This window comes from Vidua chalybeata, chromosome 5, assembly GCF_026979565.1.
Source record: "Vidua chalybeata isolate OUT-0048 chromosome 5, bVidCha1 merged haplotype, whole genome shotgun sequence".
Classification (NCBI taxonomy): domain Eukaryota; kingdom Metazoa; phylum Chordata; class Aves; order Passeriformes; family Viduidae; genus Vidua; species Vidua chalybeata.
Genome location: NC_071534.1, coordinates 41785515 through 41799278, shown reverse-complemented (window position 1 = coordinate 41799278; position 13764 = coordinate 41785515). Strand labels below are relative to the sequence as shown.

The window sequence follows — 13764 nt, the reverse complement described above, 5'->3', positions numbered from 1 at the left end:
GGGACCAGAGGTAAAACTGAACAGTGACCTTGGAAATGGATACATTTTTAAGAAATAATCTCGTATTATGGATCTTCTAAAAGATGCAGATGACGAGAATGGAAAATCTATGAATCCCTATCTTGATTAAAATCATTCTAAGTCCACTAACATAACATAACATAACATAACATAACATAACATAACATAACATAACATAACATACTTACTGTTTACTGTAAGTTTGGCTTTGACAGAGTAGGATGAACCAAAATGATTTGAAATAACACACTGGTATTTCCCTTCATTACTGAATTCCACATTGCGCAGTCGAAGGATGGTGGTGTACTCCATCATTTCTCCACCCTGGGCTCGGAGGTGTGCGTAATTCTCCATTTCAGCATCTTGCAGTAATTCGTTGTCTTTCCTCCATGCAAAAGTCATTGGGGAATCACTGCTGCTGGCTGCTGAACACACAAAACTCAAATTGGAGCCTTTAATTGCTGACTGGGTTTCTGGCTGGACAGTGATCTGTGGTTTAGGAAAATCATCTGCACAGAGGAAAAGAAAAAAAAAATATATGTGATGCCTGAGGACTCTTTCCAGAGAGTTAGTAAGCCTTGTTTTATAGGTTTGAGAGAAGAGTCAGATAAGTATTTATTAAATGGATCCACAATGTTTTTGTTTTAAATTTTGTTAGCCTTAGGACATTTGAAGATGCCATATCTATGAGTTTATTGTGCCAAGCTATCTCTTATTGAAGAAAAAGCACATTTAAAAGCAGACTTCGTGCATAGCTTCTTCAATAGCAGCACTAAAGATAGAAGAACTACCTCCTGACATGCATAAGAACTACTCTGAACATCAATCATGAAGTCTACCTCTCATCTTTACAACACCTCAGGCTGCTCTGAGTTTTTCTTTATTGAAAGCATAGTTCTTCTGCTATCAGAAACTGCAAGTTACAGTTGAGCGTTTCACCCAAACCCACAAAAAAAAAAAATCACGTACAAAAGTCAGTGTACCAGTGATATGCATCTGTTTGGGCCAAAGGGGATGGAAGGTCCCTTAAGCAGGGCAGAACACAAGAATTTCAAGAATTCCTGGAGGTCCCTTTACTATAGGAATGTTACCTTCTAAGTGCTATGTTGTGAGTTTGCAGAATTAGCTGCCTTCTGAATTATTTATTCAATTGTGTGTACACTGCATGCACAAAAGGAGTGGGCAAGTAAATGCCTGGTCTCCCAAAACCAAAAGCCTTAGTATATTCCCAACTTTCAAGATGTGTCCAATCTCTGGACAAAGGAACAGCAGGGAAAGCCCTGTGCCCCAAAAATTCCTCCCTGCAGATTCTGCTGTCTCCTAGCATCTTTGTCTTATTACATCTCAAATGACTGGGAACAACTATGGGGTCAAAGTGCTGAAGAACCTCCACTCTGTAGCAAAAGAAAATGGGGTGTGCAGAGAGCGTAACCTTGAACTGTCTGCAAAACTCCTGCCAGTATGATGCTGTGCTCCAGTGACAGGGCAATATGGATCTGGGACTCTAAGCATGAGCTTTAAGAACCTCCCAGGCCATTTGCTTTTCATGCTTCCTACCCATATTTTGCCATTTGCAAGTTGAGTTAATATATTCACTGACTTTGCACAGGAATAACTAAGTCAAACACTCTAAGTACTTAAATTAGCCTTGTGAAAGGACAGCAGAACATTCTTCAGTCTTAATTATCTGACAGGAAGGGGTGATACAAATGTCACTCAAATAAGCATACCGTACAGAATACAGAACACACCAGGATAAGACTAGCATTATGTTTTGTCAGAATAGAATAATCCAAGAGCATATTTGAATGAATGTATCACAAAGACATCCACATACATACACACCCTTTAATTTCAGACAGGAGTCAACACATTCCACTTAAAAATTCTATAAAAGCAAAAGCAGCCATTGTAAACTTTTAAGGCAAGGTGTGTACACCTAAACATCTAGTAATAACACACTTGGAAGATGTAACTGAAACACTCAATTACTTCATTTAGTTGTATCTGCATGGCAATTGTGTTAAGTGTCAAGCACAAAAACTGATTCAGTACATTTCTTTTTGATAATACATCTTAAACTGTTTGAAATTAATTACTTACAAATAGCATTCAGCAGCCAAAAGAAAGATCAAAATTCTCCCAGTTTAACAAATGGAGGATATATATTTAAATCCCCAGCTTAATTTTCTGACAGAATGCATTTTGCATAAATTAAGATGTCCAGTTCATATATATTCCTCCAGCCACTGAGTAATCTGTAATTCCCTGCATTACGTCAACCTTTTCTCCTCAGCAGTAGCTAGAATCTGCTCATAATTTATTAAATATCTGACTGCTAACAGGAAAGGAAAAACCAACATTTTGGTACACTATTTTATATTCTGGACTTGCTTTCCAACTGAAAAAGGGTAGCAACAGTAAAAATTAACCAGTTATATTTGCTATGAGATGAAGTTATTGAGAAGACACTTACCTTTTTGTCTCCAAAGAATATAATGTTTGAATTTTCTTTAGTAAGAAAAATAAAACTTATTCAACAAAAATACATGAAATGCAGTTAGTTGGCTTTTAAATTTCCTGATATTTTCAAAGTTCCCACTTTATATATCAGAGTAATCAAACACGTCCTTACTCTGAATGCTTAGCTTCACTTTGCTTTAAATAGAGACCGTAACACAGGTGTTCATGAATGCTACTAAACACATACAGAAAAATTTCATTTTTAAAGCAGATGCTCTCACCTCAAATTCTCAGGTCCTAAAGTAAAAAATATTTTGCTAGCATTTACTATCTGTCAAACTGAAATAAAAAATACTAGTATCATAACTGTGGTAATCAGGTATTTTTAAAACACATTTTAAAAGGCAGTACTTTACATACTCCAAATAATTTTTAAAGCACACAAGCACACAAAAAATGTCACAGCTAAGGCCAGTACGGCTTTTTTACCTTGAAATTTTATCAGCCCTGGAATAACCTCAAGACTAATGGAGTATGACAAAAAATTACAAATAACCAAACTCATAAACTACATTTTAATTTTGCCAAAATATGTCTCACTTAAAGACGATAGTTATCTAAATAGTATCTTTCAAAACTAGAGGGATATACATTTACCCTCACAAAGTACTGAGTTTTCACTTGCACACTGGTATGTTCTGTGTAAACAAGCTGTTCTTGGTATAAAAGTCAAAATACCATCACTCCCTGTCTTGTACACAGCCACAAGCTTTAAGCATCTACATCACAGTTTGGGAACAGAAGAAAATGTCAGTAAGTATCACATCCTCTCAATTTTGTTATAGAAATCACAACATATGAATGAACCACAAAAAAATCTCAAGCACACAGCAATATTTGTTTTATGAAATGAGAATTAGAGGCTACACTCACCACAGACAAACCCATCTAGGCTGACAGCAAAAATACTTCTCCCTTTCAGCAGCTGAGGATGGGCACAACTGGCATTTACAAAGCTCTGGAAGCTGTTCTCTGACATCCACTGTGGTAGCCATTTCAACTGGCAGTCACACAAGAGACTTGATGTGTTAAAGTGCCTAAGAAAAAGTAATTAAAATCAAAGCCTGTTTGTTTTTTTCTGTTTCTAATACAAAATCTGTATGAGCACACTTTCATAACAAAACTAAGGCTTTAGGTTAAACAAACATATTGCAAGAGAAAGACGGCAATATTGCTCAGCTCAAATCCCCTCCCTTGCCCAGCTGGTGATGCTGTGCCTGGTGCCCCCCAGGACATGAGTGGCCCCTCCTGGCTGCCAGGGCACTGCTGACTCATCCAACTTGCCATCAACCAGGACACTAGGTACCTTTCCACAGTTCTGCTTTCCAGCATCTCATTCCCCCGTTTGTCCATACACCCAAGGCTGCCCTACCCCAGGTGCAGAATCCAGCACTTTCTCTTGTTGGACTTCATACAGTTGCTGATTGCCCAGCCCTCTCATTTGTTGAGGTCTCTCTGCAGGGACTCCCTGCCTTCCAGGGAGTCAACAGCTCCGCTCAGTTTTGCACCATCTGTGAACTTGCTCAGTATCCCTTCCAGTTCTGAATCCAAGTCACTTATGAAGAGCATAGGGCTGAGGATGGAGCCCTGCTGAACCCCACCAGTGACAGGTTGCCAGTTTGATGTCACCCGTTTCAGTATAACCCTCTGCACCCAACCTGTGAGCCAGCGTTGTTCTGCATTGATCAACAGAAAAAAAGGGTGAGAGGACAAAAACTCATCCTCACTAAAATACATTTTTAGCAGTGACCGCTTCATGACTTCTCTGAAGATCCGTCCCTCTGCTACTACAGGAGAGAAGGACCCAATTACAAGTACTGACAACCAGGTCTTTATAAAAGAATTACAGCACTGCATTTCACTGGTCCAGCAAGCGTTAGCTCAGTGATAGCACTGCTGGTCTTAGAGCATGTTACATTAAAGTCTTCCTTATCTAAAAAATGTTAGAGATCACCCAATTTAAAATAAGGACTTTAGAGACAACAAATGTAGCAGAAAATTAATGTAGCCTCCTATGTAACCCCAAATGTAACCCCAAAACACTGGCATCAGCTTTTTATGTTATTTCCAAGAGATTACACCAGGGGTTTATCACTGCATCAGGCAATGTCTTACAAGGTTTTTATTTATACATTTATGTATATAAATAATGTCTATATACTTAACAGAAATTATGTCATTTGATAGAAACTTACAATTCTTTGAGTTTCTTCATTTGTGAAAATGCATTTCCTTGAACTGACATAATTGCATTGTTACTTAAATCTCTAGGAAGAAAAAAGAAAAATAGGATTAGAAGAAACAATAATTTATTAAACTGAATGGATTTGACTCAAGCAATAATTTGCTATTTTAGTTATATACAAAGGACACTCAAGCTCAAAATCAAAAGAGATGCAAATAAGGAGTTTCATAGCATGCTTAATACATAAGAATTTCTGCATTAATTCCAAAATTCACATAACTTCAAAACTGAAAAATCTTCTTAAGATCACATTAACGATCATGGTAAGTGTATTTCATCCCAAGTCATAAGTAAAGCTTGTTAGTCCTACCTTAAATTCAGTTAGTATCAAAATTCTTTCTTTTCCTATTTTGGGTTAAATGTGAATTTCTACTACTTACAAGTGTTCAAGTGCATCCAAACCAGAAAATGCTTTCTTTGTAATGGATCTAATCCTGTTTCCTTGGAGCATCCTGAAAAATTTAAGCACATGATACAAAAGAAATGTAATTAAATGGGAATATTTTTGAGCTGAATAATTGCATTTTTGGCATTTATTTTTTGAACTGTGACTAGTATTCACCACTCACTCATCTCCAATGCAAGAAAACGTATCACATCTAAAAGGTACTAGTTTATTCCCCTTGAATAAATAACTAGATTTTACAATGATTTTAGAAGACATTTAAGGTGTGCAGTTAAGTGACATGGATTATTCTAAATGTGTAACTATAAACATCTTTTAATGTCATAAATCTGCATTTGAAAATTTCAGTGAAATGGAGCCACTTCCACTGGATGTTGCTTTACATTACTGAAGACTAAGCCTGCCACTATGCCTTTGTCATATGATACACTTATTATTTTTTAGTATGGGAAAACCTCATTCTTTGATAAAAATGTCCATAAATATTAATAATACTTAAAATATTTTAGATTAGTTTGACTTGGAGAATCTTGAATTTCTTTTATTGAAAAAGAAGATGTTATAGAGAACAAAGTGGTAAGGGAGAAAAACATCTCTGCTACTGAAAATTTAATATCCTTAAGTGTTGTGTTTGTTCCTTGAAAGACACGTAATAAGCTATATTTTTAAGGTATGATGAGATACAAATATTGTAGCAATACTCACAGCTTCTTAAGTTTATCTAGGTCAGAGAAAGCACCATTCATATCTTCAATAGTCCATGATATTTCATTGTTTTTCAGATCCCTGTTTAAGAGGGAAGGGGAAATCAAACCACAAAAGCTATTAAAAAGAGCAAGGCACATACTTCTTCAACAGCATGTAGTACTTAAAAAAAAAAAAACTAAAATAGCTTTCTGTTAGGTTGAATTTTTGTTCAGTTGGTTTTTGTGGGCTTTTTAAGAGAAGCTTTTCCTGACTATCATTTCAATTCTTACTGAGAGACTTTGAAGACTATTAGTATTTTTCCCACTGATAATTAAAAAGATCACAAACTCAACAATTTTTAGAATTGTGAACAAAGAAACCCACATACCCCTCTAAAAGTATTCAGATACAGGACTATTTAAGAAACCATGCATTGCAGGAAGGGAAAGGACCAACTGTTGTCCCTTTGAAATGGAGCATGCTCATGTCTTTTTAAGTCCTTAATATTAACACCCAGAGAGTCATTTTAACATCCCCAAACACTTGCTTAATTATCTATGAAGCATAAAGAGATTACAGATTTGTGTACAGAATAGTGTGTCTGCAAACAATCTACAGGGTTGGGCTAGAGGACAAAGAAAAATCTAGGAGAAAATGCCTAATAACTTAATACCTAAACAGCTCGCAATTCTCTAACTTCCTCTCTTTATGATCTCCAACTCTCTATATTCTTAAAAAACACAGTGTACACTCCTCTAATTTGCATCTTTACTAGATGCCTTAAGTGTGACTATGTGAGCAAACCCCTGAAAATAAAGCCTAGAGGCAAAGGCAATAGTTTTGCTCATCTGGCTCACAGATGGGTCAGTGGTATGCAATGGGAAGGTTTTAATGAAGAGGAATGTATTTAGATTAGTTCTTTCCCTTCCTTTAAGAAATGCTATTTCAAAACATGGTCTAGTACTTAAAGCAATTGTCCAGTCATGACAATAAGTTTTGTCTTCTTATTTCTGCTATGAGGGAAAATGGTTCAGTTAAGACACAACTATGATCCAGATCCCTACAACTGTGGGTAGCAGTGCTCTGCTTGCTGCCTTCAAGAGATATGCCTCTCCCAGAAACAATCCTACTGGAAGTCTGTATCACAGTTATCACCATCCATTGTGCACAGCCTTAACAAAAGAGCAACTTCTCCCTTTCTCAACTATTCTGGAAAGAAATCTTACTGTAAGAAAATCACACACTGATCAGAGGAAGTTAACAAAATGCTCTTGTCTCTTTCATAAAGGAAAGAAATAAACCTATAAACACAGGATTTTTCATAAGGGTTTTGACCTTACAAATTGAGTTTGTCAACTTACAAAATCTGTAGACTGGAAAGTCCCTTGAAGGCACAATCAGCAATGTAATTTACTTTGTTGTTTCCAATGTACAGTCCAACCAGCACGCTTAACCCAATGAAGCTTGAATCATCTAACCTTGTTAATTGATTGGATGTCAAATCTCTGCAAATTTAAGGGGAAAAAAAAAGCATTTTAATGTTCATGCTGCAGTGCTTATTTAACTTAGTTCAACCCATATGAATTTTCGGGGGGAAGCACCGGTTTTCCCCTGATGATTATCACAGAACTCACTACACCACTTCTGACCACACAGCACTTTGCACTGTTTCAAACAATTCACAAATTACTGCAGAATTAATTTCTCTCATTTGAAAAGTACTGTGTTATAGCTTTAGTACAACTGCTACAGTGAAATGGAGCAATCTCAGTTAACTTCCAACTTCTTTCAACAAGATATAACTGTCTTATACAGCAAAGCTGTAGTCATCTTGGAAACTTCGCTATGAAAAATTCTCAGATCAGAGCTAATAGGCTCATGTTTTGGCATGTACCCGGCTTTTGAAACTGGAAGAGAATAAAGGTACTCACAGTTCACTGAGTTTTTGGCAAAATTCCCAGGCATCAGGACTGATCCTGCTGATGGCATTTTGGCTGAGATGGAGTTGCTGCAGCATCAGTAAGCCATAAAGCCAGCCTTTGGTTACCTCTGTTAAGTTATTATGGTCCAGCTGCCTACAAACACCCACAAAGAGAAAAAGACAGAAACTCAGCAGCATGCATGCTATGCCACAGGTCCACCTCTGACCTCATGACACTGGCTAGATAGCTGGAGCCTCTATTTAAATCTTGAGTTGTATGCACGCATTTAAAGTGTGCTGCTCTACACATTCACTACTGACTGCTTGCTCCTTTTCAGACCACAACAAAACAATTTAATTCAAAAATGCCTTTAAATTTTACCACACAATTCTATTAATTTTGTGCAAATCTACTTAATATGTTATCAGCAGAACCTACCAGCAAAAGTTTGATACTTACAAGACTTCCATGTTGGTCAAACCCCAGAAAGCACCATCCATGAGCCTCATAACCCCATTTCTCTGCAGTTTTAATGATTTCAAAGCAGGAAGTCCTTGGAAAGTGAGACCATCTATTTTTTTTATTTTGTTGCGATTCAGCTCCCTGCATCAAGAGATTTTACAGTTACAGCACAGTAATTTTACCTACATGCCAACAATATTTATTTTCTCTCTGGAATCAACTTTATTTAAACACTTTTCTTGCACATGAAACAAAGACAAGAAGTAATAAAAGTAAAATTATTTTACTGTAACACATTATGTTCAACCATGTTAATACTTTTCTGCCTTTCTGATACTGTGAACAAGTACTTGGCAGTTCCTTGATTTTCAGACTTAAAGAATCCCTGTAGACCTAGAATGTCTAGGTTAATCCTGTTCCCAAATTCAAAACTGAGAGCAGTGTTTATCCAGCAATAGAGCTGTTAAGGCTGGTTTGTAATTGCAATCAATAAACAAGTCAAAAAAGTTAAAATTTTAGTTGTGATAACTAGACAAAATTTAACATCCTGGGTGATCTCTTTCTGTATCTGTAGCCAAGTACTCATTACACCTCTCTTCCTCCACAACCAGTTACACATAGTGCCTTCCCTCTTTCTCAAGTGGTCTTGGCACTCACTATTCTGCCACTACACTCACCCTGTGCAGGTCAGAAACTGGGAGTAATGTGTATCCTGCGAGGTAGATGTAGGACATAACTAGCTGGAGGGCAAGATGCAGTGACAGGATTAGACAATACTACCGAAAGGTAGTAAAAAGAGTGACCATCTGCCCCTTCAGGGAAGTCTTAGGTTTACTAAGACTCCTAAGTCTCCTTCCAAAACTTATTTCCTCATGCAAAGTAAAGGTCTAAATAATCTTCTCCCCATAGTTATACCATCATTATTTTTCAGAGTCACAACCCTGTAAGAATTCAGCTTGTCTCTATGGCAGTCTAACGCAAAATCTACCTGATAACAGACCTGACGGAGAACCCTACTTCTTATCCTGTGTTTAAATATGAATAAAAAGTGAAGAACATTCAGTAAGAACAGGCTTTAGTTCTTCTCTATTCTTCTTTGAATATTTCCAGGTGATAACACAAATTTTTGGCCTTCTTTGCAGATAAGCTACCTAACATAACTCAGTCAGCATAATGACTATGAACAAAGGGAACATTTTTAGGCAAGGATATAATCAACATCCAAAATTTAAGGTGACTCTGAAGATCAGAAAGTCTACCAAGATCATTAACAAATCCTGAGCTTTGCAGGACTGTTCTCATTCTCTTCTACTGAGGCCTGAATAAAACTGTTCCAGAACTTGTATACAGAAGAAACACAGTTACCCTTTCCACAAGTGTCAAGCACTCTAATATTTCAGCGTTCTTATAACTGATCCCTTTCAAGGCTAACCTAAGAGACTTTGTAATTTTTAACTCCTGACTGTCTGATATGGAAAGTAATTATTCAGGATTTGACAAAGCGCAACCCATTCTCTTGTCTATTTTCTGCACTTTCTAAATCTTCCAATTAAAACAAACCCCACAGTCTCTTTCATATAACTTTATTATTTATTTGGTAAAATATTTACAGACAGCACTGTATTAGTAAAGCTGAAGGTCTATTTATTCAAGCATATTGCTTAATGTCATGCCATCTGAAAGCAAATGAATTTCCTTCATTCCACCGTGAAAGCAAAAAGTAAATGACTGCTGCAGTGAACTATATAAGTTTACTTTACTTACTATTTTCCTGATGCTTTTTTACAGAAATATTGCTACTACCCCTTTTCCAGTCTTTTTTTTTTTTAACTTTTAATAGGCAAACGCAATTTTAAACACAAAGACTGTTCACATCTCACCAACATATAAGACTAGTTTTGTTCAGTACAACGCTGCAGTTAGTAAAGGTTGTAGTAATATGTTTTCTCTGTCTGTCTCACTCTGCCTCTGGTTAAATTAAAGGCTAAAGTTCAAGCACTGCCAGTCCTTTGGAAAACCTGAAAACAATTAGTCAATTGTAGGTTACACTTACAGGTGCTGCAGATGGGACAGTTTAAACATCTTTTGAGGAATTGCTGAAATTTTGTTCCTGTTCAGTTTCAATACTTGAAGTGTGGTAGACAAATTGTCAAAGGTACCAGGCTCCATAGAGGTTATTCGGTTACTGTTAATATACCTGTTGAAACAATGTCTAGAAGGTTAAATTTACAGTTATTTAATAAATTCTTAACACCAAGTAGTGAAACACAAAACTCTTGTGGTGCTTAGTCATTTATAAATGGAATTTTTTCATATTAATTAGAGCTCTTGACAGCTTTTTCTATAGTCAAATAGTATTTCACCACCACCATTTTACTCTGCCAGAGTGTGGTAATGGAAGAAGATAGTATGTGGCAATCTTGTTTCTTTTTTATTAGTCAATATATCTGGCATTCCAATATTCCTGAGTAAGAATTAAAGTATTCACAAGAAGTCTAACAAACTTCATAAAAATATAAACTAGCCTATCCATGGGGAACTTAAATTCATCTTATCACATAATTATTTCTGTCAAGAGACACATCTATGTGTTTAATCTCAAGATAATGGCCTTAGTTTTTTTAATGAATTAAAACATCTCATTGTAACAACTCATATATTCAAGTTAGTAGCTTATGTTAAACTAGACAAGTACAAATATTAATGTCATTCCAATTAAAATAAGATTTAGTACCTTAATAAACAGCTGCCAATCTAAATTATCCAACAAGATTTTTGAAAGTAACCTCAAAGAAGAAAAATTTACTTACAGATACTTGAGTTGTAATGATGGAAATGATGAAATTTTTAGCTCCAATATGTTGTTGTTGCTCAAGTCCAAAGTTTCTAGACTCTGAAATGGCTTCAGATGTTCAGACAAAATGTTGGCAATATTGTTATTCGTCCTGAAGTTTAAGGGTGGTAGGCAAAAGACTGTCATTTCCAGAGTAAACACAACTTAACTACACAACTCTGACCAATATTAGTTCTTAATTTTCCTACTCAAAAATAATTTTGAATTACAAAAAAGCAATAAATTATGTTCTCTATGCATAATATTAATCCAAAATCACAAATTGGAACAGTCTAAATAAATTTTCATTAGTAGTTCTTAAAATAGAATTCCATGAAATGAAGAAAAAAAATGCAATGTAATCAAATTACTGCAATTCATGGGTTTTAAAAAGAGATGCAAAACTCTATAATCAGCTATTTCTGAACAGTAGAAATACCTGACACTTGCATGCAACAGTATGCCACAATATTGTAATGAAATAAGGTTAGAGCTGTTTTCTCTTTTAAGCAAATTATTATCATAGTAGCTAAATACAGTGCTTGGGGGTTTTTGAAAACTTCCTTGTCACAGAAATCCAACTGAATTTCCAGAAAAAAACACAGAGCTAGATTATAAAGGATGGATGATCCAAATAATACACTGGCCAAATCATACACCACACATCAGCAGCATTATTGTTCAGGGCTACCACTACATAGGTGAAAGCAGATCACAACCAGTTAAACAAATGTAACCTGAAATAACTCTTGTTACCTTGTAAGTTCAAGTCAGTTCTAGCTGTGGTACATTCTACACCTTGTTTGATAATTACCAAGATTTAGGAGCTTTTCCCAGATCCTAGAGATTGCAGGCAGAAGCAATTGTAGTAAAACTATCAGCAAGAATATTAATTCTGGAAGGTGTTTACTGGAAATACTTGCTTTGGATCAAATAGAAATCTACACAATAGGGTAGCATGGACAACTCTCATGTATTCAAGGGGTGTGGGGGAACTACTGCTCAAGACAAAAAAAGTCCTAACTCACAAACTGAACCAGAAGTGAGATTAATGGGCTTTCTGACCACATATGCGAATGGGTAAGGGATCCAGCAGCCCCTCCAATGTTGAGCTTGTATCATGTTTCATTCCTTAGGCTGTCTGGTACAGATACACTGCATTTTTTAACTCTTAGCTGAAAGTACTTATAATAAATGGAAACAAATTACTTTAATAAAAAACAACAACAAACACCACCGTGTGTCACTTCCACCAGCCAAATAAGAATGTGAGTTAGATAACGTAACAGGTCATAGAGCCTTGCCTTTCTGCATTAGTTTGTTTACAAGGTAATTACTAACAAGGTATTAAAACTGTCAATTACTTGAGTGATGAATAAAATTTTCCTTGCAGTAAAAGTGTGCTCCAGCAGAAGCCAGCAATTTCCTGAACTGCCCACCTCCTAAATTGCAGTGTGAAAGTGTTCAGTTATAAGACGGCTTGCACAGTACTGTCTTTGTGTCAGCATTGCTCCATAAAACAGAAATTCCTCACAACTGGCAGGATAATAGCCCCTGTATTACAAACTTTAGTTGGACCTAATGGAACCGAATAAAACTCTTACACCATCTTCAGAGTACCACTTAAACCAAGTGGCAAATTACCTGACACAGACCAAGTTACAACAAAAACAACCGAACAAAAAACCCGCAGCTTGTTTGCTTCAGGAACATTTTTCTTTTTTGGAGATGGTAAGGCCATATTGAGGAGTGACGAGCAACTTCTTTTGCGCAGTAAAACTGCACTACACATCATAGTCCCACTCCATCTCACAATCAAGATCAAACCAGCCCTCACTGCACCTTCCTGCTTAATCGTATTTGTAGAAGTTACTCAGTTGCCAAATTAGGTTCATTCTCTATTGTTCGAACACACTAGTCCAGTTTCTCTTCAAAAGAAAGTAAGTATAATAATTCACATCTGGAAGATTATTCAGCATTGAAGATATCTAAATAGTTCGACTTATTACCCAACTTTATTTAAAATGAGAATGTTTAACTCTAATTTGATTGGTCCTCATAATCATCACTTAAGCAAATTGAAAAGAACAATGTATCACCCTCCTCATAACTGCCAAATCATCATCAAAATTAGTCAAGAACATGTTTGAGAACATAAGCCTGTCTAACTCTCAAGACAGAACCAAAGAACATGAGTGTGGACACAATGACATAAAAATTTTTTCACTGAGAGGAGGGTGGGGGTAAGAAAACCCAAAAGAAAACCTTTCCTGTGAGATGGTACTATTGCTGTATTCAGACAAAAGGAGCTGCATACACTCCATTGGTTTAATTTCACAGACCTTCAAGGCAAGATGAGAGAAAGAGATTCCCTGCAACAAGAAAACCAGTACATCAAGTTTGCCCAGAAACGAACCTGCAGCAATTTGGTAACAATTTCTTCATGTGAAAGGACCAGCAACATGCTGCAGCTTCCTTACTTCTCCTGTTACAGCTAAAGCAGCAGAAGCACCAAGGAATGCAGATAAACCCACCAAAAATATCTACATGAATTTGAACGTGCCTTTTGCAATTTGAGTGCCTACACCCCGATTTGCAGCAAAAAACCCCACAAACCAATGACAATGAGTGCATACAGCCTGATTTAATAACTTTTACATAAGCC

At 36.3% G+C, this 13764-nt stretch overlaps 1 protein-coding gene across 1 annotated transcript in view; it reads right to left on the bottom strand.

Moving 5' to 3' along the window:
* Positions 1 to 13764, bottom strand: part of LRIG3 (leucine rich repeats and immunoglobulin like domains 3) — a 41136-nt gene that overhangs the window by 9848 nt on the left and 17524 nt on the right. The window contains exons 4-13 of the mRNA XM_053943263.1: positions 11077 to 11211; positions 10320 to 10463; positions 8264 to 8407; positions 7814 to 7957; positions 7244 to 7387; positions 5901 to 5981; positions 5170 to 5241; positions 4740 to 4811; positions 3418 to 3581; positions 210 to 530 (exon numbers count right to left, since the gene is read on the bottom strand). Coding sequence (XP_053799238.1) covers positions 210 to 530; positions 3418 to 3581; positions 4740 to 4811; positions 5170 to 5241; positions 5901 to 5981; positions 7244 to 7387; positions 7814 to 7957; positions 8264 to 8407; positions 10320 to 10463; positions 11077 to 11211 — 1421 coding nt within the window. The remainder of the gene's footprint in view (positions 1 to 209; positions 531 to 3417; positions 3582 to 4739; positions 4812 to 5169; positions 5242 to 5900; positions 5982 to 7243; positions 7388 to 7813; positions 7958 to 8263; positions 8408 to 10319; positions 10464 to 11076; positions 11212 to 13764) is intronic.